Consider the following 24,153-nt stretch of genomic DNA (forward strand, 5'->3'; position numbering starts at 1 on the left):
CCCTCCCCTCCCCTCCCCTCCCCTCCCCTCCTCTCCTCCTCTCCTCTCCTCTCCTCTCCTCTCCTCCCCTCTTCTCGCTCCTCTACCCTCCTATCCTCCCCGCCCCTTCTCTGCTCTCCCCTCCTCTTCTCTCATCTCCTCTTTCCACCTCTCCCTATCTCTCCCCTTCGTCTCCCTACCTCTTCCCTCCTCTCTTCCCCTCCTCTCCTTACCCCACCTTTCCCCACCTCTCATCTCCTCTCCATAGCTCCCCCTCCTCTCCCCTTCTCTCTTCCTCTCCTCTTCCCACCTCTCCTCTCCTGTCTCTCCTCTCCTCTCCTCTCCTGCCTTCCCCACCCCTCCTCATCCCACCTCTCCTCTCCTCTCCTCGCCTCCCGTCTCCTCGCCACCCCTCCTAACATCTCCCCACCTCTGCCCACCTCTCCTCTCCTCTCCTCGCCTCCTGTCTCCTCGCCTCCCCTCGCCTCCCGTCTCCTCGCCTCCCCCCTAACATCTCCTGTCCTCTACCCACCTCTCCCCACCCCTCCCCTACTCTCCGAATCCCCTCCTTTGAGTACCAATACATTGTCGGCAAATGGCAATTATAATTGTATATATATTGTATGGGTAGTTTGGAACGCTCATGTACAAAGATCATAATCTTCTTATCTATGGCTATTTTGAATTTTGCGTGCTCAATATATTAATTATTGCAATAAGTTATATGTCTAATTTTTAATAAAAATAGTGGGATCTGACATTGGTGGAATTCATAGATGAATACATAATCATTGAAAAAAACAATCATTAATATGTTAGCATTTGGTTTGAAAATAGATTGAAAAAAAATCAAAAAAAAAAATCAAATTATCTATTTACAATTTCTTATCAAAAGGCAATAAACGCGCAATAATATTTAGAACCAAAATAGCGCTGGGTTTATGGTTATCGGGGTACGCTGCATCCATTAGTAAATTTACTTGTGCATTGAATAATATTAATGTATTTATTAGGGCTGTAACGATTCATCGGTGCATCGTGAAATCGCGATTCGGTACCCGACGATACTGTATCGTATCGCATTGTAAAACATCGTGTGTATCGCGTATCGTTAGATTCGTTACCTCGACTTAAGATTTGTATGCTTAAAACACTTTCTAAACATCTTTGCACGATCAATGTGTTAACTTTCACTTTTTACTGTCGAAACAGCGAAAGCCACTTCAGCCGCATTTTCGCAAACAGCAGGTAGAGCTAGCAAAGTACGTTACATCTACCTTATCTACACCATGTTTGTTTTTTAAACTAAAATGAAAAATGAAAATAAAATTATTGAAAAAAATGCAATTTAATTTTCTTTTTTAAATTTGATTTACAAAAGGTATTGAAAAAAAACTGGAATCTGCGAGCTAGCTATTTGCGAAAATGCGGCTGAAGTGGCTTTCGCTGTTTTGACATTTTCAGTCGTCTGCAAAGTCAAGAATGGCGGAAGGAAATACTACCGGTAATAAAGAGAACAAAAGACAAATAAATAATAGTCATTTAGTAACAATAATAGGCTCAACAATTAACTTGAACAATTTTCATTTAATATGATCAACAATTTGAAAATAGCAATCATTAACAAATAATATTCATTTAATAATATACCAAACAATTTGCAAAATAATAAAAACATTTAAAAAATGCAGTTTTGGTAAGGATATGCTCAACAATTTACAAAATAGGCAAACATTAAAGTCTTACATAAAAAAGTTATATATATATCGATATAAGCGTATCGTGATATATCGTGAATCGCGTACTCCGTATCGTGATACATATCGTATCGTGAGTTGAGTGACGATACACAGCCCTAGTATTTATTACCAAACGGACATTTACCTAAAAGTGAAGAACCATTATCAAGATTATGCCACCGTATTCACTGATTTTGGTATTCTAAGGTAAATACAATATCAAATCATACAATCAACAGAGCAGCATCACCAGCAACAGCAGCAGCGACACAAAATATCTTTATAGCAATTTTAATGACAATAACCCGGTAATGGTGAGAAGGGCTGTATAAAAAAGGTAAATGCAATTATTCACGGTTTGGAATAATTCAGAACAAACAAGAACGAAGCATTGTTTTGAAAGGCATGCAAAATGTTACCCGACTGGTTTATTATCCTCTTATACATACTTTCACAGACTTCATACCGACGAATACCATAACAGCCGACCGGTCCGCCTCTCACCGGCCCAGGGTTTGTACGGCCTTTATGACATCTACTTCCGGGGACTCGCGGGCGCACCTCGCGGGCGTGCGCCCGCTACTACAGTTCCACCGGAAACAGACTGAAGCTTGTCTAACGAGATTTGTTAGGATATTGTTTTCATACTTGAAACAGGAGTATACTGTCGACAAATAATTGATGCAAACGATACTTGTACCATGGTTGAGAGTGTTTTCTTTGTATTTGTATACCAACTTACGTACTAGATACATACGCAAAGTAATATCCAATCCAGCATACTCCGAGTCTATTTCTAAAATCTGACATTGTTATAAGAAAAGTGTTGCATGTTTTACATCGTTCATTCTTGTCCGTACCGAATCGAATATTAAATACTGTAAAATCATGCCATCTATCAATATATGTCATTGGTATATTTCAGCATTACATCAAACTATTAAACTGTGATTGAAACATTGACTACATTTGAATATTTCAAAAACACACTAAAACCAAACAGATAATTAATAAAAATAATTTATACTGAATGTAATGGTCTTGTAATAACAACACTAAATATTGAAATTATTGCGACATAATTAATAAAAACATATCAAATATTTAACAAAAAACACTAACCAAATGAAGCACAAAATAAAACATTTTTTTAAAGAACAAACTCGTAATAAGCCATCGTATTTAAACGGAGAGTACCAGACCCAACCACGTAATGAACTATCGTCTTAAAACGGTGAGTACCAGACTCAACCTCGCAATGAGCTACCGTATTTAAACGGTGAGTACCAGACGCAACCTCGTAATGAGCTATCGTGTTTAAACGTTGAGTACCAGACCCAACCTCGCAATGATCTATCGTATTTAAACGGTGATTACCAGACTCAACCTCGCAATGATCTATCGTATTTAAACGGTGATTACCAGACTCAACCTCGCAATGATCTATCGTATTTAAACGGTGATTACCAGACCCAACCTCGCAATGATCTATCGTATTTAAACGGTGATTACCAGACTCAACCTCGCAATGATCTATCGTATTTAAACGGTGTGTACCAGACTCAACCTCGTAATGAGCTACCGTATTTACCAGACTCAACCTCGTAATGAGTACCGTATTTAAACGGTGAATACCAGACTCAACCTCGTAATGAGCTACCGTATATAAACAGTGAGTACCAGACTCAACCTCGCAATGAACCATCGTATTTAAACGGTGAGTACCAGAACCAACCACGCAATGAGCTACCGTATTTAAACGATGAGTACCAGACTCAACCTCGTAATGAGCTACCGTATTTACCAGACTCAACCTCGTAATGAGCTACCGTATTTAAACGGTGAGTACCAGACTCAACCTCGTAATGAGCTACCGTATTTAAACGGTGAGTACCAGACTCAACCTCGTAATGAGTACCGTATTTAAACGGTAAGTACCAGACTCAACCACGTAATGAGCTACCGTATATAAACGGTGAGTACCAGACTCAACCTCGCAATGAACCATCGTATTTAAACGGTGAGTACCAGAGCCAACCACGCAATGAGCTACCGTATTTAAACGATGAGTACCAGACTCAACCTCGTAATGAGCTACCGTATTTAAACGGTGTGTACCAGACTCAACCTCGTAATGAGCTATCGTATTTACCAGACTCAACCTCGTAATGAGCTACCGTATTTAAACGGTGAGTACCAGACTCAACCTCGTAATGAGCTACAGTATCTAAACGGTGAGTACCAGACTCAACTTCGTAATGAGCTACCGTATTTAAACGGTGAAAACCAGACCCAAACTTGCAATGAGCTACAGTATTTAAACGGCAAGTACAAGACTCAACCTCGTAATGAGCTACCATATTTAAACGGTGTGTACCAGACTCAACCTCGTAATGAGCTACCGTATTTCAACGGTGCGTACCAGACTCAAACTCGTAATGAGCTACCATATTTAAACGGTGAGTACCAGACTCAACCTCGCAATGAGCTACCATATTTAAACGGTGTGTACCAGACTCAACCTCGTAATGAGCTACAGTATTGAAACGGTGCGTACCAGACTCAAACTCGTAATGAGCTACCATATTTAAACGGTGAGAACCAGACAATAAAAAATACCTCATTGACTCTAACTTCACAATTCAATGTAACATCTTCTCCTAATCTTCTTCATCAATTTTGTGAAAACTCTACGGTAATGATCCTCTAGTCATTGTTTTATTTTCATTTACCTAATTTGTAACCATTCTTGCAGTTACAATACTGCATTAAACAGTTTCTTACTACAGTAGAAACCCGTTGGCTTGATATCCCAGGGACCGGCCAAAGTACTTCGAGCCTCGCGAATATCGAGCCAAGCGGGAATGCTTGCAAAGAGTAAAACAAAAGCGGTTCTTAACATCCAGTTCGTGCCAACTAGAAAATCGAGCCAAGATATATCGATCTAACAGGTTTCGACTGTATACTGTCGTAGAATATTTCTACTTAATTATGTTAATGATAATAAAACGGTGTCATGACGTCATATTTGTCTTTCGCTGAACGTAAAAAAATCGGCTTGATTCGCAAAGGAAATTCGCTTTTTTTTCTACGATACCAGGCCCCAATATCACGAAAATACTGAAGTCAAATCTCAAACTCATTCTCAATTCATTTTACTATATACATGTACTTAATTCCATTCGTATGATCTTTGATTCTTGTAGCTCATTATTTAACATTTTGAAAATCAGCGAGACTAAGCCAAATGCCGCGTATAATGTGATTTTTATATTTTTTACTTGTTTTGACTTGTTTAAGTAACATATTGTGATAGGCTGCGACTGACAGTACTTTTATGTTTTAGTTGCGATTGACAGTACATGCATGTGTTGGGCAAATTTTCAATGGGTTAAGCTGCTTTCTGAACTTGACTTCACTCAAATTTTCAATGTGTTAAGCTGCTTTCTGAACTTGACTTCACTCAAATTTTCAATGTGTTAAGCTGCTTCCTGAACTTGACTTCACTCAAATTTTCAATGTGTTAAGCTGCTTTCTGAACTTGACTTCACTCAAATTTTCAATAAGAATCGCTCTTGATAGGTTTTAGCCTATACATTTTTAATAGCTCATAAAAATGTACAATTTCAACGTGACATCATATCTTATACTGTTTCACGTGTGTAAAACAATTTTAAAAACTTAGTTTAAATCAAGTTATATATCTTGTCTTGAAAGAACATACACCAAGCAGCTATTGGCAGAATTTTGTAAATCCAAGCCTGAGGTCATTCCATGTTTTATGCTTGTCGGCACAGGGGGTATTTTCTGTCATATTTAAATAAATATTGACAATACAGCTTCAACATGAATATTATCATCATTTTGTGGACATATAAAAATAAATGGATGTTTTTCTGTGATGTTTAAGCCTTAAAACGTGAACAAGCCTTTAACTACTCTAACATTTTATAAGATGTTCTTGCAATAATGTGTGTGACTAATTGTATGTGTTTATTTTTACTATAAATCAAACAAAATATACATAAATAACATGTTTGAAATATTTTATTTGTTCATATTTTAAACAGTTTGCGCAGGTCATGAATGCATTGTTCCATACAAAACATATTGCCTTGCAATTTCTCAATTTTAAAATGCGTGTATTCATAGTTGAACAATTTAGTTAATAAATTATTGAATACAACTTGGAGAAAAAAAGTTGAATTTATCAGTTGGTACATATGTATACTTTTAAGTATGGTGTTTATGATGTGTATGAACAAACTATTTTACATGTACCTCAGTATTTCAAGACCATTTCGAATGAATAATTAAGGAGAAACAGGTCCTAATCAAATTGATATTTTAAGTATCTATCATGTGTTTCCGGTACACACACTTGCCCGAGGGTCGGATTTTTCGACCCGGACCTGAAAAACATGGTTGATATTTTTTTCTTGCATATCTAAAATTATAAGCTTGTGGAAAAGTTGACGTAGAAAACGCACTTTTGTACAGTTCATCAAAAAGGGCGTGCGACGTTGTTTACTGACGTTGTAAAACGCAGTAATTTTAAATGACTAGTGACGTCAAATAGTTCCTCTAAAATAAGAGAAGTCTAATAGTGGAATAGCCTTACACCTTCAAACTAAAGCAAGTATGTGCCTTGCCTGAAGTTTCACCTCGCATCTCGCGAGATCCTGGTTTCCGATTTTCCCTTGCACTAATCTACCAGCTGGGAAGCAATATAAAATTATACGGAATGCTGTTATGGCCATCGCCTATGAATGTGTTAATCTGAAACACGATACTTGATAGTATGATGATGTAAACGAGAAATCACGAAACTACGATAATGAAAACGCGACAATACAATGATGAAAACGCGATAGTACGACAGCGATACTACGGCAGTTCGATGGTGATAATGCGACTATCGTTTTTCACCATCGTATTGTCGCATTTCACCAGCGCTTACATAATCGTAGTATCGTATTGTCGCGTTTTCAACGCCTTCTGTCGCGTTTTCATCATCGAACTGTCGCGTTTTCATCATCGTGATATCGCGGTTTCATCATCGTACTATCGCGCATTCATCATCGTACCGTCTCGTTTTCATCATCGTACTATCGTGTTTTCATAATCGTATGTTGTGTTTTCATCATCGTACTGTCGTGTTCTCTACATCGTTCCGTCGCGTTTCATCATCGTTTTGTTGTGATCCATCATCGTACTAGCCTTCCGGTACACATGCGCATAGAATAATTTGCCCTCCATGTGACAAAATGTCGGTTTCAGGAGTCCTTGCATTATGTCTTCAACTGAGGATTTTATCACGTATTTGACATTGATCTGAAATACTGTTTATTTAAAAGATTTAACAACGATTTAAACAATAAAGATTGAATTATGAATTGTCTTTAACAATTTTTGTTCAATATAACAAACCAGTCAAAACAATATCTCCGAACAGTTTTCAAAATGCAATACCCCTCAGTTCTCATCATCATCATCATCATCAGCAGCAGCAGCAGCAGCAGCAGCAACATCATCATCGATATCGTCACCATCATCAACGTCAGTCGTCGTCGTCGTCGTGATGATTATCATCATCATCATCATCATCATCATCATCATCATCATTTACTTTTTGTTATTTCTACCATTTCTCTTGTACAAAGTATTGAATCGTTGTTTATGAAACAAATCAATACACGTAACTCAAATCAACAAGCCACATCTTTCCGATATCATTTCAATATCATTATATATTCAAAACATATCTATACATCTTTTCTCAAAAATAAATGCATTGACAACCCTGAATAGAATTTGACGCTTAATTTCTCAAGGCATTTTTAGTTTTAACACATTGTTTGGAAGAAACAACATATTTGTGTTTGAGTCACGTCTTTGAAGATGACAGGCGTATTAGAATCGATATGTCTAGAAGTCATTAAATTTAAATCATTTAAAGCAAAGATGTTTTTCAATATCTGTCATACAGACAGATCGCAATTCAGTATGAATATAAGGTAAGAAGACTTAAAGGCCCAACCCTTGTTTTAAAGGGACTCACTCATGGACTGTAAAATGCACCTTTTTAATTACGAAATAAAATGTAGCAAATCGTAAGAAGTGTTAAAACAAAAATACCAAAAGCTCGAACCCTTCAGCAAATGGCGATTGAAAATTAATTACGGCTGTGGTGTTGGTTGATTGACATTATCTCGTGATGTCATCAATGTATCCTTAAGATGTTAACATATCCTCATCACTTTTTAACGTCCCGGTGGCCGTTAGGACTAAACGGATGTACTCTACTTTTTTCTTGACTTTACCGGCGTGGGTTCGAACCCCACTAAAGCCAAAATACTTTTTAATGCTATAATTGTATATTTTCTGCAATTTCGATATCATAGAGTCAAATAATGATAAAATAAGTGTTTCCTGATGCATTAACAATAAAAGTAATTTTTGGTAAAAAGACATGAGCGAGTCACTTTAAAGTGGCACTCAGTAAAACAGAATGTCCTAGCTAGAGCGTTAATAAAGCTAACAGAAATATACCTGAAGTACTTGAAACCAGTCTTATCTTACATGCAAATTGCTCAATTGACTATACATGTATAATATATAGGAAAAGTATTTATTGGTACCTGAAGTTGTCTGTTGGTAACCATACACAATACGGTGTACTTTAAGTATTTGCTGCCTGATTTCTAATACGTTCAAAAAATAACAATCAACAACATATCTTACATTAAGTTATGTACAGTTTGTATATTTGCTATTTTGTTTCAATTTAAATGGATGTTAACGCCATATTTTGCAATCTTTGAAGGGCCTAATAAAAAACATTTTAAGTTATTTTTGGTAAAAAATAATTCTGGACACAAAACCCTTTCAAGTGATATCAATATAATATGACGTCACCAGGCAACTGTAGTTCACATCTGCTTGGGTCGAATACCTTATTAAGGTTGTCTTATAAACCCGTTGGCTCGATAGCCCAGGGACCGACGAAATAATTCGAGTCTCGCAAATATCGAGCCAAGTGTGTATCCTTACATATTTTTAGTAAAAGATAAGCGGTTCACAACGTTCAGTTCCAGCCAGCGAGGAAATCGAGCCAAGCGATATCGAGCCAATGGGTTTCGACTGGATGATTTATAAAATATATATACCAAGAAGAGCGAGTTTGGCCCTTTAAACATAATGTAGATTACAGGACACGTTTCACTGGTGAATCCAAGGGCGGCGCCCCCGGAAGACCACCGCCCCCCCCCCCCCAATTAAATCGCAAAAGTTTACTTTTTATTTAAATGTATGAGAAAAATAAAAATTGTAAAAAGTTTCTTGGGGGATTGTCGCCCCCCCCCCCTTTCAACACTTTAAACCAAATTCATTTGGTTCTGAGGGAGGGGCACAATTCAAACGGTTACGCCCCCTAAGTTACGACACTTGTACGCGCTCCTGCATTTTACTTCGACAAATTTCTGACGCTTCTAATAACTCAAAAATATCCGCAGGCTCTAATGAGTTTTATAACACCAAAAAATGGAAATAATGACACGGTTTGACATTTTTGTACCTGCGATTCAGAGGTTAGTGGAGACCGCATTGACACTGTATAATTGTTATATTTTATACTTTCATTTTACAAACAACATGTCGAGCAATTTAATTCCTATATTTAGATATTGTATATACGACCTTGCATACTTTGTATGTTTCTTTCAGTAATAAAATATGCTAAACCATATGTCGAGCGTGATTAAATGCCTTTTACACTAGTGTTGACTTGAATTAAACTATTTACGTATTACATACAAATGTAAACGACTTACCTGGTATGCACATCCGCGCCAAACACTAAGATTGCTTTTGTTATTTTTGCTGCTATTATTACACAGTGATTTGATGGGAATTAACTCCTACTTTGGTGTCATTTGATCTGTACACAATTAAATGGCATTTAACCTAAAATATTTTTTTTCTTCATATTTATCAAAGGGATCGCTCCTACCAACTATCAAGCATAAAATAACTATGAATTACTGCAGTTTAACAATGTTAGAAAATCTCGAAATCCTATTAAGGCATTTCGAGATTTTCAGACATTGTTAAACTGCAGTAATAGCACTGTCACACAGGACACTCATTTTACGTCCGTCCCGGGAGACGATTAGTATTTTATTTTTAGTGGCGCGGCGGGGATACGAACCAGCGACCCATGGATTGACAGTCAAGTGTGTTACAGTAGACCACGGATCCGCCACAGTTGCAATTTTTATTAACGAAGTATCCTTTAAGTAGTCCATTGAATGGTTAAATGACATTCAGGGTCTTTTTATTCTTTAGAACTAATGAAAAATGTTCGCACTTTAATGTGTCTCTCAAGTTATAGGGGCATACAATTAAACATGCTTCCAGGGGCGTAGCTAGCCCTCTATTAATGTGGATTCATAATTATGCTATGGGATTCCGGGGGCATGACCCCTCGAAAAAAGGGGAAAAAATGGTCCAATCTGGTGCATTTTTGGCGTTCTGAGGTGCTTTATTTAGCACTGGAAAATGGACAGTTAATAATGGACAGGATTATGGAGTCAAGTACGCATACTGCAACTTTGGCTGATTTTTGTCAGAATCATGTGGATTTAGCCCCATACTCGCGTATAAGGCAGCTTCGCGCCTGGTTTCAGGTACGCCTATTATAGGTGAACGAGTGCTTCATGCCATCTTTGCTTATTTATTATATTTTATTTCTATTTTTTCAGACCGCGCATGTGCGATGCCGAAGCACCGATACATGATGCATTTTTACTTCAGCAGACAACCAGTGCACGTGAACGATTCGCTCGTTCGTGAACTCACAAACTGGTTCCGGTACGGATGAGCCTGATCAACACTACCTTGCGTGTGACGTCAATCTTGTGACGTCACAAGACCGAAAGCTCATGGTGCACTTTCAGAAAATGATGATTATTTATCCTTTGCACTTTTGTTTGACCATGGTCCATAATATCCTAAAGCTAACTGTAAATGTATTTATTGTATGCTTTACGGTGGTTTTAAGAGATTAATCAGTGAAATAAAAATGTATAATTCACTGATTGAAACAGTCGTAAATGGATATTTTTCACTGTTTTGAAATTTTTGCCCGCTGTCAGTTCAAAATCAAACGTCAGCGCGCACAGGGCTAGGGCAACGACGCCATTTCCGAAATGACGTTACGTGAGCATACACATTGGCGTATTTTGAATATACGGGGTCCCGTGCACTAAACGTGTACGGACCCCGTACACGAATACGTATACGGAGCACCACGTGTACGGACTTCTGTACATCCACACCCCGAACTTAAATAAACTTAAATATATGGAGTTATTAACTTCTTAAATAATTTAACACTTATGCAGAAAAACATATTTTAACCGTTAATTTTTGGCCAAAAAAATAATATATAAATATACATATGGATGTATGGAAGCCGTATCCTGGCATGCTCGGGACAAAAGAACGGACTCCATACATACAACGTGCACACGATGGATATACGGACCCCATACACGTAGCATGTACGGAACGGATAAAGGGACCCCGTGCATGCAACGTGTAAGCTATGGGAATACGGACCCCGTGCATGCAACGTGTAAGCTATGGAAATACGGACCCCGTGCATGCAACGTGTAAGCTATGGAAACGGACCCCATGCATGCAACTTGTAAGCTAGGGAAATACGGACCCCGTGCATGCAACGTGTAAGCTATGGAAATACGGACCCCGTGCATGCAACGTGTAAGCTATGGAAATACGGACCCCGTGCATGCAACGTGTAAGCTATGGAAATACGGACCCCGTGCATGCAACGTGTAAGCTATGGAAATACGGACCCCGTGCATGCAACGTGTAAGCTAAGGAAAGACGGACCCCTTGCATGCAACGTGTTAGCTATGGAAAGACGGACCCCATGCACGCAACGTGTAAGCTACGGATAGACGGACCCTGTGCATGCAACGTGTAAGCAATGGAAAGACGGACCCCGTGCATGCTCCGTGTAAGCTATGGAAATACGGACCCCGTGCATGCAACGTGTAAGCTATGGAAAGACGGACCCCGTGCAAGCAATGTGTAAGCTATGGAAAGACGGAACCCGTGCATGCTACGTGTAAGCTATGGAAAGACGGACCCCGTGCATGCAAGGTGTAAGCTATGGAAATACGGACCCCGTGCATGCAACGTGTAAGCTATGGAAATACAGACCCCGTGCATGCAACGTGTAAGCTATGGAAATACGGACCCCGTGCATGCAACGTGTAAGCTATGGAAATACGGACCCCGTGCATGCAACGTGTAAGCTTTGGAAATACGGACCCCGTGCATGCAACGTGAAAGCTATGGAAATACGGACCCTGTAACGTGTACGGGGAGGATATACGGATATAAAACAGACTCCGAACACGTTGGTGCAATATTATTATTTTATAAATGCAGTATTATGTTTAATTCATTTAATAATAATTACTAAAACAAACAATAAACGTAATTTGTGTAAAGACGTTTTTGCACGTTTTAATGGCCACGTAGCTATTAATTAAAAATATTTTATTAAAGGTATTTTTTACTTAAAACGTATCGCGTTATGTTTGTTAATGTTTTGATCATACTGTCTAATGAGTTCAACATAATTCTGCATTTGATATAAAAACAAAATGTTTTTTGAATCCATCTTTATTGTGTGCCTTTAATTGAAAACAAAACCAACTATAATCATGGTATATGTTGTTATTGTTTTTACTTTAAAGAAACTCTGCATAATTAATGCACCTACGTTCATCTAGGTTTCCAGTGAAAATAGTTAACATATAACTGGCTCTCTTGTAGTTGTAGTAAAAGTATTGAAGCTTTTTAAAGGCACATGGCAAAACGGGCCGTATAATATATTATATATTTTAACATTAAATAAAGAATAAATCTAAATATATATATATATACGAGTATACATACACACTAACAACATATTGAATATAAGGGAATAACATTATACAATAAAAAGTCATTAAGTTGAATAACATGTGCACGATAAACATTATAACTATGTAGCTAAAAGCAAATAAAATACGTCAAATATAAAGGTATATGTACGTTTAAGCAAATATGATTCTTGTATTATATACATGTACATTTTCCATCCGTACTTATATTTACGAGAAAGGTTAAAGTAAAAATCAATCAGTTATAATAATTGTATTTTTTGCCACTTGTAATTGGATCTATTATTTATTGTACATTGATGACGAGGAGCGTGTCTTTCACTCCGCCGACAACCAGAGAGGAAGAGCGGCTGCTGAAGTACAAAGCTTGAGGGAAGTACACTCCGTCTTGTTGCCTTGCCAGTGTGGCCAACTTCGTCTTCCCGTCCTTGTCAACCTGCAGCACTGTTTGGGAGTAATAGCAACAGACAAACACGTGTCCGGAAGTTGTCGCGTGCACTCCCGAAGGTCCCCTTAAGTCAGGATCAGTGAATGTGGCCAGCTTGTTGCCGAGGTTGTCCAGGGTGATAAGTTGATTGTTTGAGTAGTTTGTGATGTAGATAGTCTTCCCGTCGTTACTGATGGCAAATCTCCTCACCGTGTAACCAAAGGACTCGTCCTCGTACAGCGTCTTTACCCGCTTCCCCGTCATCGTATAGACGTACAGCGCGGTGCGTGATGAAATGTAAAGGTTGTTCCCGTGATGAGTCGCGCCGTAACATTCATGGGAGAAACTTAACTTTCTCGTAGTCACAAGTTTCCCTTTTGTAATGTTAATGAAATGAAGTTCATGTCTATCATCATTGTTAACACAAAGCGCAACCTCATTCCCGCCAATGTGGCACACGTCAAGTGGATACTTAGGAACATCACAGTGGTCGACAACCCTGTACTCCTGGTCCAGAAGTTTCACTGTCATGTTGTTGTAGTCTGTAATAACAATCTCTCCACCAGGCAGCTCACACATCCCATAGATATCACATCTATCTTTGTCTGAACTCATCTTCACGTTGTACTCCTTGTAACCTTCTGTAGCAAATACATGATCTCGCGGGAATAGCGATGTACATGGTTGTTTACAAAGAACATTCGATTCATTTAACTCTCCAAATGTCTTCATCGAAGACAAGTTATCTTCTATTCCATTATGTTTACGAAAAGTTAAATCGTATTTGACAACACTTGACATGTTTTGCAGAATTTCTTTTGCTTGTTTGATTTTTTCTTCACATTTTTTGAAACCAATATATAGGGGTGGTTCGCCTGATGAGTCTTTGCTTTGTATGTCATCTATGATGTTCTTTAATTCATCGTGCATCTGTGTGCAGGATTCCATATCTTTCTTAATGGACATTTCCTGATCAGCTACCAGACGGTCTAATTCTTGAACGGTTGTTTTCTCCATCTTGTCAAGCATGCCGTTGATCATTTTACGAATTGCTTTGATTTCATCAACAATGGCTGTTCGAGTCTTCCTCAATGAGGAACTATTTTTCTTTCGGTCGTTTTTCATATCTTCTATCTGCTTCCTAAGAACAGCAACCTGTTGAGGTAGTTGGCGAAACCCGGGATCTTTGCGGATGTCCCTTGCAACGTCTGGAATGTGCTGTATTGATGAACATAGTCTGCAATGAAAGAAGGAAAACTTGTTTTTCATGAAGACGCTTGTTTATAACATTTTTCTAAAATCACTTTAATTTAAATACTTATATTTCGTCGTCGTTTTCGTCGTCTTGCAAACAGACAGACAGAAAGACAGACAGACAGGCACAAACACAGACAGACAAACAGGCAGACCTACATAAACACATATATAAACACAGCAAAATAGACATACAGACAGACACGCAATCACATAGACAGACAGAAACACAGACAAACGGACACATATACAGACATACGCACAGGCAGGCAGACGGACAGACACACAGACAGTAAAAACCACAGGCAAACACAGACACACGGGCAGACAAAATACAGACAGACGGACAAACATACACACACAGAAACAGACAGACACGCACACAGACATACACATAGTTCGGCAGACAGACAGGCAGACATACAAACAGACACACTGATATACAGAAATAAAGACACACACAGACAAACAGACCGACACAAAGACAGACCGACACAAAAACAGGTGGACACACAAATAGACATAAACACAGGCAGGCAGTCAGGTAGACAGTAAGAAATACCGACAGACAAACAGACATACAGACATACAGACAGATAGAAACACAGAAGGACACTCACTCACAGACAGTCATACACACAGTTAGGCAGGCAGGCAGACAGACACACAGTTAGGCAGGTAAGCGAGCAGACACAAAGATAAAAGATACACATATATAGAAATACACACAGACAAACACATACAGACAGGCAGACACACCTACAGACAAACAGACAGACACAGGCAAAGACACAAACAAACACACTCACACACACACAACCTCACACACACGCAAACACACACACACAGACACACTCACGCACGCGCATTAACACGCAAACGTGCTCGCACACACAAACACACACACACACTCAGGCAGACAGACAGAGGGAGACACACACACACACACACACACACACACACAAATACACAAACACAGACAGACAGATAGACAGACAGAAAGACAGACGGACACATATACAGACATACGCACAGGCAAGCAGTCAGGCAGACAGACGAACAGACACACAGACAGAAACAAACTCAGACAAACACAAACACATAGTCAGACAGAAACATACACAGAAACAGACGGACACGCACACAGACATATACACAGTTAGGCAGGCAAACAGACAGACGGACATACAAACAGACACACTGAAATACAGAAAGAAAGACACAGAGGCAGACCGACGCAAAGATAGACGGGCATACAGAGAGACATAAACACAGGCAGGCAGGCAGACAGACAGAAATACTGACAGACATACAGACAGATAGACACACAGAAAGACACACACTAACAGACAGCCATACACACAGACAGGCAGAGAGACACACATTTAGGCAGGTAAGAGAGCAGACACAAAGATATACGATACACATATAGAAATACACACAGACAGGCACACAGACAGACCGACACATATATAGACAGACGCACAGACAGACGGACGCACAGACAGACATACACACAGGCAGTAAAGCAGGCAGGCAGGCAGGCAGGCAGGCACCGCGCACACACAAATACTCACATACACATAGAAAGAAACAGACAATCACAGATACACGGACAGACAGAATCACAGTAAAACGTACAAACAGATAGACATAAACACAGGCAGGCAGACAGGCAGGAAGGAAGAGAGATTGAAATAAAAACAGACACCGTGATATACAGAAAGAAAGACAAACACACAAACACAGACAAACATACACACAGACAGACCGACACAAAGGCAGACGGACACACAGATAGACATAAACACAGGCAGCCAGGCAGACAGACAGACATACTGACAGACAAACAAAACAGGCAAACACACATACAGAAAGACACACAGACAGACACTCACCCACTTACGCACAGACAGACATACACACAGTTAGGCAGGCAGGCAGACAGACACACAGATACACATATATAAAGACACACAGACAAACACAGGCATACACACAGACAGACAGACACATAGACAGACAGACACACAGACAGACGGACACACAGACAGACATACACACAGGCATGCAGGCAGGCAGACAGTCACGCACACACGCACGCACACACACACACACACACACACACAAAGAAACACAGACAAACATTAACTCAGGCAGGGTGGCAGGCAGACATACTTTCAGACAGACAAGCACACAAAAAGAAAGTCACACATGCCAAGAAATACCACTTTTCATTTCTAAACAAGAGTTAACTTCTGCTACACATTAACCCCTAATTGACCGAGAATCTTAGGTCAAATTCTCATGATATCATGTTTTGGGAATTGCTGTTGTTTGGGTCAGATTTGGTAGAATGTATTAAATTTGGCAATAAAAACATGAAGAAATATTCAGTGTTTTACATAATTATTGACAAGTTAAACTTATTACAAACTTATATATATATATAATTTGTTGTTTTATAATGAGTAACATGAACTGCTAACAACTGTTTTATTTGGAATGTAAATGTTACCTATATTGCAATATTATACCTTACATAAATGTGTCTCTTCTTTGTGTATATAAAGTTGATCGGTCCTTATAACAATGTATTTTAATAAAAAAAACTAGTTTTTATGACGTCAGCGGTCCATATCATGTTTTTGGCCGATCCGGACCTCGCCAAAAAAATAATATGGACCGCTGACGTCATACAATATGGACCGCTGACGTCATAAAACTGGTGAGTGCTGCTTGTAATTTTCTCAAGGGCATTTTTTCGCAAGTAAACATTATTAGATTTGTTCAATAAAACACATTAAAGGTACTTTAAAAATTTTAAGTGGTAAAAAAGTGTTCGGTTTAATATAAGAAATAAAACACACCGCCTCGGTCCATAAACACCTTCTGGGGCTGACTGGCCGGTCCTTATAATGTCATATGACCCTCAGTGGAGTGTAATATTTCTTAATTATATATGAATCTTGTTGTTTCATAGGTCGAATTGTATTAAGGGGAATGCTTTACTAAGCGTATAGATGTTGATTTTACAATGGCAGATTTATTGATTTCGCATTTTATGAAAAAACAAATACTCTTTTATTTATTCATTTTAAAAGCTTTGTTTTTCAGTTCAGTCGAACCCCGTTGGCTCGAACTCCTAGGGACCGGCGAAAATACCTCGAGTCTCAGGAAATTCGAACCAAGCGGTAGTGTTTATCTCCAGTATAATGAAACAAGCCCATAACATCCAGTTCGGGCCAAGGAGGAATTCGACCCAAACGAATTCGAGTCAACGGGTTCGACTGTATACGTAAACACAATGGAAAATTCAATCGAAACTTGTTGAAAATACATCATATGTGAAACTGAACCTCCGAATGTAACATTTACTTGAATTATGTTTACATCATTATGAATACATTCTGGGGCATTGCAAATTCATTTTCTTAAAAAAAGATTTGTTTTGCGAATGATTCAATCAAGAAAATTGCTTTGTTTTGTGTGAATCTTGCATTGTCTTCATACCGTGATCAATGTAAAAACTTACTTCCCCCATCCTCCCCTACACCTCCCCCAAACAAATAATAAAATGATTCCCCACGATCTTGTCTGTAAAAATGTATACAACCCCGAACAGAACCGACTATGTTCTATTGAAGTTTAAATAAATATATAAGGTCAACATGTTTGGTCATTTAAAACTGTTCTCTCAAATCTTAGTAATAATGCTGGTAATGCTGCGGCTTTTGCTGTTAATACTTCCACTACTGCTACTGCTACTGCCACTGTCACCGCCAGCACCACAATACCTCCTCCACCACCACCACAACCAGTACCACCACCGATAAAGTGATGTTGCATCCCCTGAAACAACTGTCGCTGCTGCTGATACTGTTGTTGTTGTTGTTGTTGCCCCTTCAACAGCACCAGCTACTTCTACAACTACAAACTATCCAATACCTAATACTACTGATGCTAATCTCGCGATAATTAACTATATGCAGTTGTGGAAGAAGGGACTACGTTTTTGTCTCAATGCAAGACCCTTCATTTATGTATTTATAATAATGAAGGTTCGAAGAAAAAAAACATTATTTCCGCAGATTTTTACATTCAAAGAAAAACGACTCCCCGAATCATTTTTCTTCGTGTACAGGAGTCAAAATATAAGTTTAAACATATTTATTTTATATATATATTATTTATTCATATACAACGATGTTGTAAAAAAAAATGTTATTTCAACATTTTATTATTTACTCTCGTTGACACGATTTCACGCGAGAGTGGGGTCTTGTGTTGTGGTGGGAACCGGAGAACCCGGAGAAAACCCACATGTCCGGTTTCGTGACCACAAACCAAATTCACATGCGACCAAGCCGGGAATTAAGCCCGGGTCGCCTAGGTGAGAAGCGAGTGCGCTAACCACTGCGCTAACCGGACAACTAACCCGGTAGTCGATAAAGTTTTGCACCAGTCAATTGTAACCACGCCCCCCCCAAGGTCCGGCGAATAGCGGGGACTTTCGGTCCAGCCAACTACGGGTAAAATCCCCGCCCTGAGGGGATATACTGCTGGTAAAATCCCCGACAAATGCCCTCGACCCCAGGGACTCTAGGTAAGGGCTATCCCCGGTCCGGCCCGGACCGGGGGGGGGGGGTCGCGTGGTTACAATTGACTGGTTCATTTGGCTCGTAAAGAATTATTACTGGGTCGTGATTTGGGTTAAAATATATCCTTAAGAAGGCCAAATCCTAATAGCCCCTTAAACAACAATACTGTAATCAAGTTGTTAAATTAATCGACACAATCAAAGCTAAAGGCGCTACTAGTATTAATACATTTAGATGTTGCGAGTTCAAGAAATATAATCATTAATTAGTTACACTTGTACTTGATGTTTTCAATCTTTAAACATAACTCAAGGGTGTGGTTTAGAGAGTTAAATACTTTTGCCCAGGAGATTATTAACACTATCAAAGATTTAATTCTTAGCTTAGTTATAGTTCAGAAAATCATGTCTATATTCAGTAAAAACCTACTGTTGAACTATTTGTTAGTTTGAAAAGTATCAAAATATACAAATTGAGATGAAGCGTTAAACCTAAGAAACATAGACTTTTACAAAAACTGACCAAAATAAGAACTCCCATGCAATTAATGCTGGACATAATGGCCATTAAATTTCAATGATTTAGCTGTTGTTTGCAATTTACTAATAAAATTTGACTGGAGAATCGCAAAACCACTGACTGGAATATTCTGTATACACACAGACAAACCCAGACAGACAGACAGACAGACAGACACGCACGCACGCACGCACGCACGCACGCACGCACACACACACACACGCACACATACACACACACAAATATACACAGACAGACACACGCACTGACAGACACGCTCACTGACAGACAGACACACAGACAGACACGCACGCACGCACGCACACACGCACGCACGCACGCACGCAGACACAAACGCACACACACACACAGACAGACACACAAACAGACACACACATAGTCAAACACACACAGACAGACACACCCAGACACGCACGCACCCACTCACACACTAACACACACAGAAAACACACACACGCAAGCACGCACGTGCGATGCACACACAGACACACACAGACAGAAGGACACACAGTCAGACATACACACAGACAGACAGACATACATACAGACATATATTCATAAAGACACACAAACAGACAGAAAGACAGACCGAGAGACACACAGACAAACACACAGACAAATACACAGACAGACAAACAGACAGACCGAGACACAGACAGAGAGACACACAGACAAACACACAGACAATCACACCGGCAAAGAGACAGACAGAAAGACAGACGGACAGACGGCCATACAGACAGCCATATAGAATGCCATACAGACAGCAATACAGACAGACAGACGGACACAATGAAATATGGCATATTAAAAGTAAAAAACAATAAAGACAAGTAAAGACAAATAAAAGCATAGCATATGTTTAAAAAATACCAGATGATTAATATCTAAATTGAAAGGTAAATGGTACATGTATAGGAATGTTGGGAGGCTAATAGCATAAATTACTGTATAGTCTAAGTCTTGGTATTTATAATAACATTTCATAGAAGAAAGGCTTGGTTTAAAAATAACTTAGATTTCTTGCTATGACGATGTTTTGCGAATTCATTCATTTAACGACATACAGTTTGTATTCAGTATTCTATAAGTCGCAGAGAGTTTATATTCAGTATACCATAAGTCGCATACAGTTCAAATTCTGTATATTACCATAAGTCGCATAGAGTTTAAATTCAGTATACCATAAGTCGCATAGAGTTTAAATTCATTGTACCATAAGTCGCCGAACAACATTGGCAGTATTTGTAGCAAAGCTCATAACTCTTAGAATGTGTCGAGTTATGTCCCTTGACTATCTGAGAAATAATGAAGAGCATTAGAACCATTCGGAACTCCTCGGCCATTATCCATCGAAAACAACCTCGGATGTATGTCGGTACAGCAGTAGAAGTAGATCGTAAAAAATAAATAATAGTAAAAATGAATCGTTGTGTTTAACGTGTATTTTGAATCACTAAGTTTTGTTTTGAATTGATTGTCAGTGAAACGTATTATTGCAAAGGCAATTAAGATTCCAAACAGAAAAGTCATTAAGTGTAACTTCTGAATTTAAAATACTACACTATCTACTTGCAAATTACTTAAATGTAAAGAATTCTGTCATTGTAAACCATCCATATACATCCGAGATTGTTTTTGATGGAAAATGGCCGAGGAGTTCCGAATGCGTTGGAACATAATTATTACGCATTATTATGTGATTTACAGCGTCATTTTATGTACGTGCACGACATATTCATCTAGTCAAACCGCACAGCTAGAAATTTTGCCCAAATCATCGTGAATTAATAGGGAGTACTTAAGTATTTCTCAATATTTCTCCATTCGAATAAAGGTCTAATAATATAGGATCTGACACGAATAACGAGTCTTTATATCATGGTATACAGGGGCGGACCTGGATTCGACGTTAGATGGGGCGCTACTTAGGGGCGTAACTATTTTAGTTGCTCATCTCCCTCAGAACCGAAATCTATTTTGTTGGAAGTCCTGGCAGGGGGAAGGGAGTTTGGGGTATCCCCCCACCAAAAAAAAAGAAGAAAAAATAATAATAAAAGAAAAAATAATTTTAGTTCAAATTGTGCACTTTGGGGGTGTTTTATTATTTCAACTATATTGAAATGTAAAGAAAAAAATCTTGGACAATTTCAGAGGGGGTGGGTTTGCCCCCCCCCTCCCCGATCCGCAAGTGATATTTAATCAACGAGTTCAAAAAATGTGTTAGTAAGCAAGGCTTTGTTGACAGTGTTGACGAATAAAAAATATAGCATAGTCTAATAATACACATATGTAAAATACAATTTTGTTATGATTGTATAAACCGGAGAAAATTTTAAGCATGCTTAAACTATTGTTTGATCAGTATAAATACTGTGATTGTTTTATTTTAACTTAAATCGTCTTTGAAACATACCTATGATCCACGGCAACGCACACATGGCAACACAGCTGGTCATGGTCACCACAGATCAGCTTGAGCGCCTCCCCGGGGTGCCTCTCGCATCTCTCAAGGACGTCCACCGTCCCTGGTGCTGCTGCCCATTTCTTCACGTCCTTCCGGTCGAGTACCGAGTGTCTCTTGAATAGCTTGTTGTGAACTGGGACACAGTTTACGCAGTAATATTTCGTGCACTGATTACAGAAATATTGAGCTTCCGTGTTCAATCTATCTTCTTCGCATGGGGAACAGACGAAATCATGGATGAAATCACAGCCCCTCTGAATGGAGGATTCAAACTTCGATGCCATAGTCCTGTAACATATAGGGTTTCATTTATAAATGTCCTTTCCCTGGCCTTCACTACCAACCAGGAAGTTTATTTTAATAAACAACTTATCGTCTCAAATCTATACAAACAAAAACATTGATATCTCAATTCTATACGAACGTAAAACTTCTGTCGTAAACAATTTCGACACTATTTTCTTCACTAATTGTATCCTTTAAATAATATTTTTGATATAAAAACAAGAGTATAGGAAGTAATTGAAAATATTTCATGAGAGAAATCAACCTTACAATGATTGTTTATAACTTTACGTTTGAATAGAAGTTGAATGTCAGCGTGTTTTTTGTTTGCATAGATCTGAGACGTCAATCTTTTATAAAACACTCTTACATGTAAATTCTATACAAACGTTAATTTTCTGTTAAATTGAATTCACGTTGGATGGACTGAGATGATTTTCATAGCGATAGTATTCACGTTTCTGCAATACATGTCCTCAGATTGTTATTTACGTTTGTGTAAACAGTTCTCAAAAGGCATTTAGTCGAGAGGAACGGCCAAAACCTTTATCGATTGTCCAAGATACATAGTTAAATGTTTAATTCAGATCATGACCTCTTATCACTCTAAGGCAGTTTCTAGAGAGTATGTCATACTAATGTATACATTAATTTTGGTAAGGATGGCACTGTTGTAAAGTTTTTGTGTCTTATAATATTGATTAAATCAATCAAAGTGTTCGCTTTAATAAATACACTTTCATTTTCTATGCCTTAAACGAAAGTAATAATACTTTGCGGCAAACGGTCCACTTTACGATAATTGTGTTTGCATGTAATCGAAGAGTATCGTTTGTATAGAGTTTAACTATGGCGACTTATCTCTAGCCTACGTAATAGGTCATGTGACTGATTTTTGTGTACAGACTAAAACGCAGATGTAACTTTTGGCTCTACCATCGTTAGAATAACGACAAATGTAGATAAAGTTTCGTTCGATATTTTATTTTGTCATTTACACATCAAAACATGTCCAACCCGTGTAACCACTGGAATGGCAGTAACAGTGAAACGTCCTGCAATTACATAAATAACATTGTCTTACAATACTGGAGACATTACTAAATAACTTATCATTATAAGAATGATAAAGAATGACATGAAGGTTAAAATGGTTATGGAATGAAATATACATTTTAACAATGAGTTCAGGGTGAGTGACTGTTCTTTATACAATAGCCTATATTATACATCAAACAACATTGTTTTTATACTTACAAAGTATCTGGTACTTTAGACACGTTACCCCAATCAAACTCTGGCTTTCGCTCTCAAACCGGGACTGGAGGACCTGGTGAAATATGAGCTGTAACAAACCATGCAGTTGTTAAAGTGACTTGTAGAGATGAAATCGTGAGCTTTATTATAAATTAAGGTTAAATGACGTTCAAAACAGCCCGCAAAAATATCAAAGACAAAACCCGGTCCGACATCACAAACAAAGACGGAAATACAGAAATAGACAAAGCCTACGCTCTACTTACATTTGTCTAATAGAATATGGATATCTAATGAAGCTGTTATGACACTAAATTAATATGCCATTTTATTATACGTGTCGATATCTCCCGATACGATCTACTACAAAACTGCCAGTATCTCTGGCTTCCTCTCGTGGAGAAAACTTACTTAACCCAAAGAAAATATACATAAAGTTTACACTACACTATTGATTTTATCACCCTGTCACACAGACAACATGGATAAATATTTATATAGTAACGCATACAACAAATGCAAAGAAGGGTTTCAACTTTGCATACAATATACACTAAGAAGGTGTTACGAAACGCATACAATATAGAATCAGAGCAAAATATTGAATTTAAAGTTTAAGTGTATT

At 38.5% G+C, this 24,153-nt stretch overlaps 1 protein-coding gene across 2 annotated transcripts; it reads right to left on the reverse strand.

The window, feature by feature from the left end:
* Window positions 1-12,418: 12,418 nt before the first annotated feature.
* Window positions 12,419-23,937, reverse strand: LOC128218025 (uncharacterized). 2 transcript variants are annotated; one of them, XM_052925535.1, is made up of 5 exons: window positions 23,795-23,937; window positions 23,529-23,616; window positions 23,289-23,326; window positions 21,936-22,274; window positions 12,419-14,361 (listed from the first exon to the last, which is right to left on the reverse strand). In XM_052925535.1, the coding sequence occupies exons 4-5, from the start codon at window positions 22,268-22,270 to the stop codon at window positions 12,984-12,986; spliced, it is 1,713 nt and encodes a 570-aa protein (XP_052781495.1). In that variant the 5' UTR covers window positions 22,271-22,274; window positions 23,289-23,326; window positions 23,529-23,616; window positions 23,795-23,937; the 3' UTR covers window positions 12,419-12,983. The 2 variants fall into 2 exon arrangements, with proteins under 2 accessions (XP_052781495.1, XP_052781494.1); XM_052925534.1 differs by lacking the exon at window positions 23,289-23,326.
* Between the last annotated feature and the right edge of the window lie 216 nt (window positions 23,938-24,153).

The sequence above is a fragment of the Mya arenaria genome, chromosome 14 (assembly GCF_026914265.1).
Source record: "Mya arenaria isolate MELC-2E11 chromosome 14, ASM2691426v1".
Classification (NCBI taxonomy): domain Eukaryota; kingdom Metazoa; phylum Mollusca; class Bivalvia; order Myida; family Myidae; genus Mya; species Mya arenaria.

Coding starts and splice junctions, on each gene's coding strand:
- LOC128218025 (XM_052925534.1), bottom strand. CDS start 22,270: ATGGCATCGAAGTTTGAATCCTCCATTCAGAGGGGCTGTGATTTCATC. Junction 14,362..21,935: donor TGCGTTGCCGTGGATCATAG/GTATGTTTCAAA, acceptor CTTTCATTGCAG/ACTATGTTCATCAATACAGC.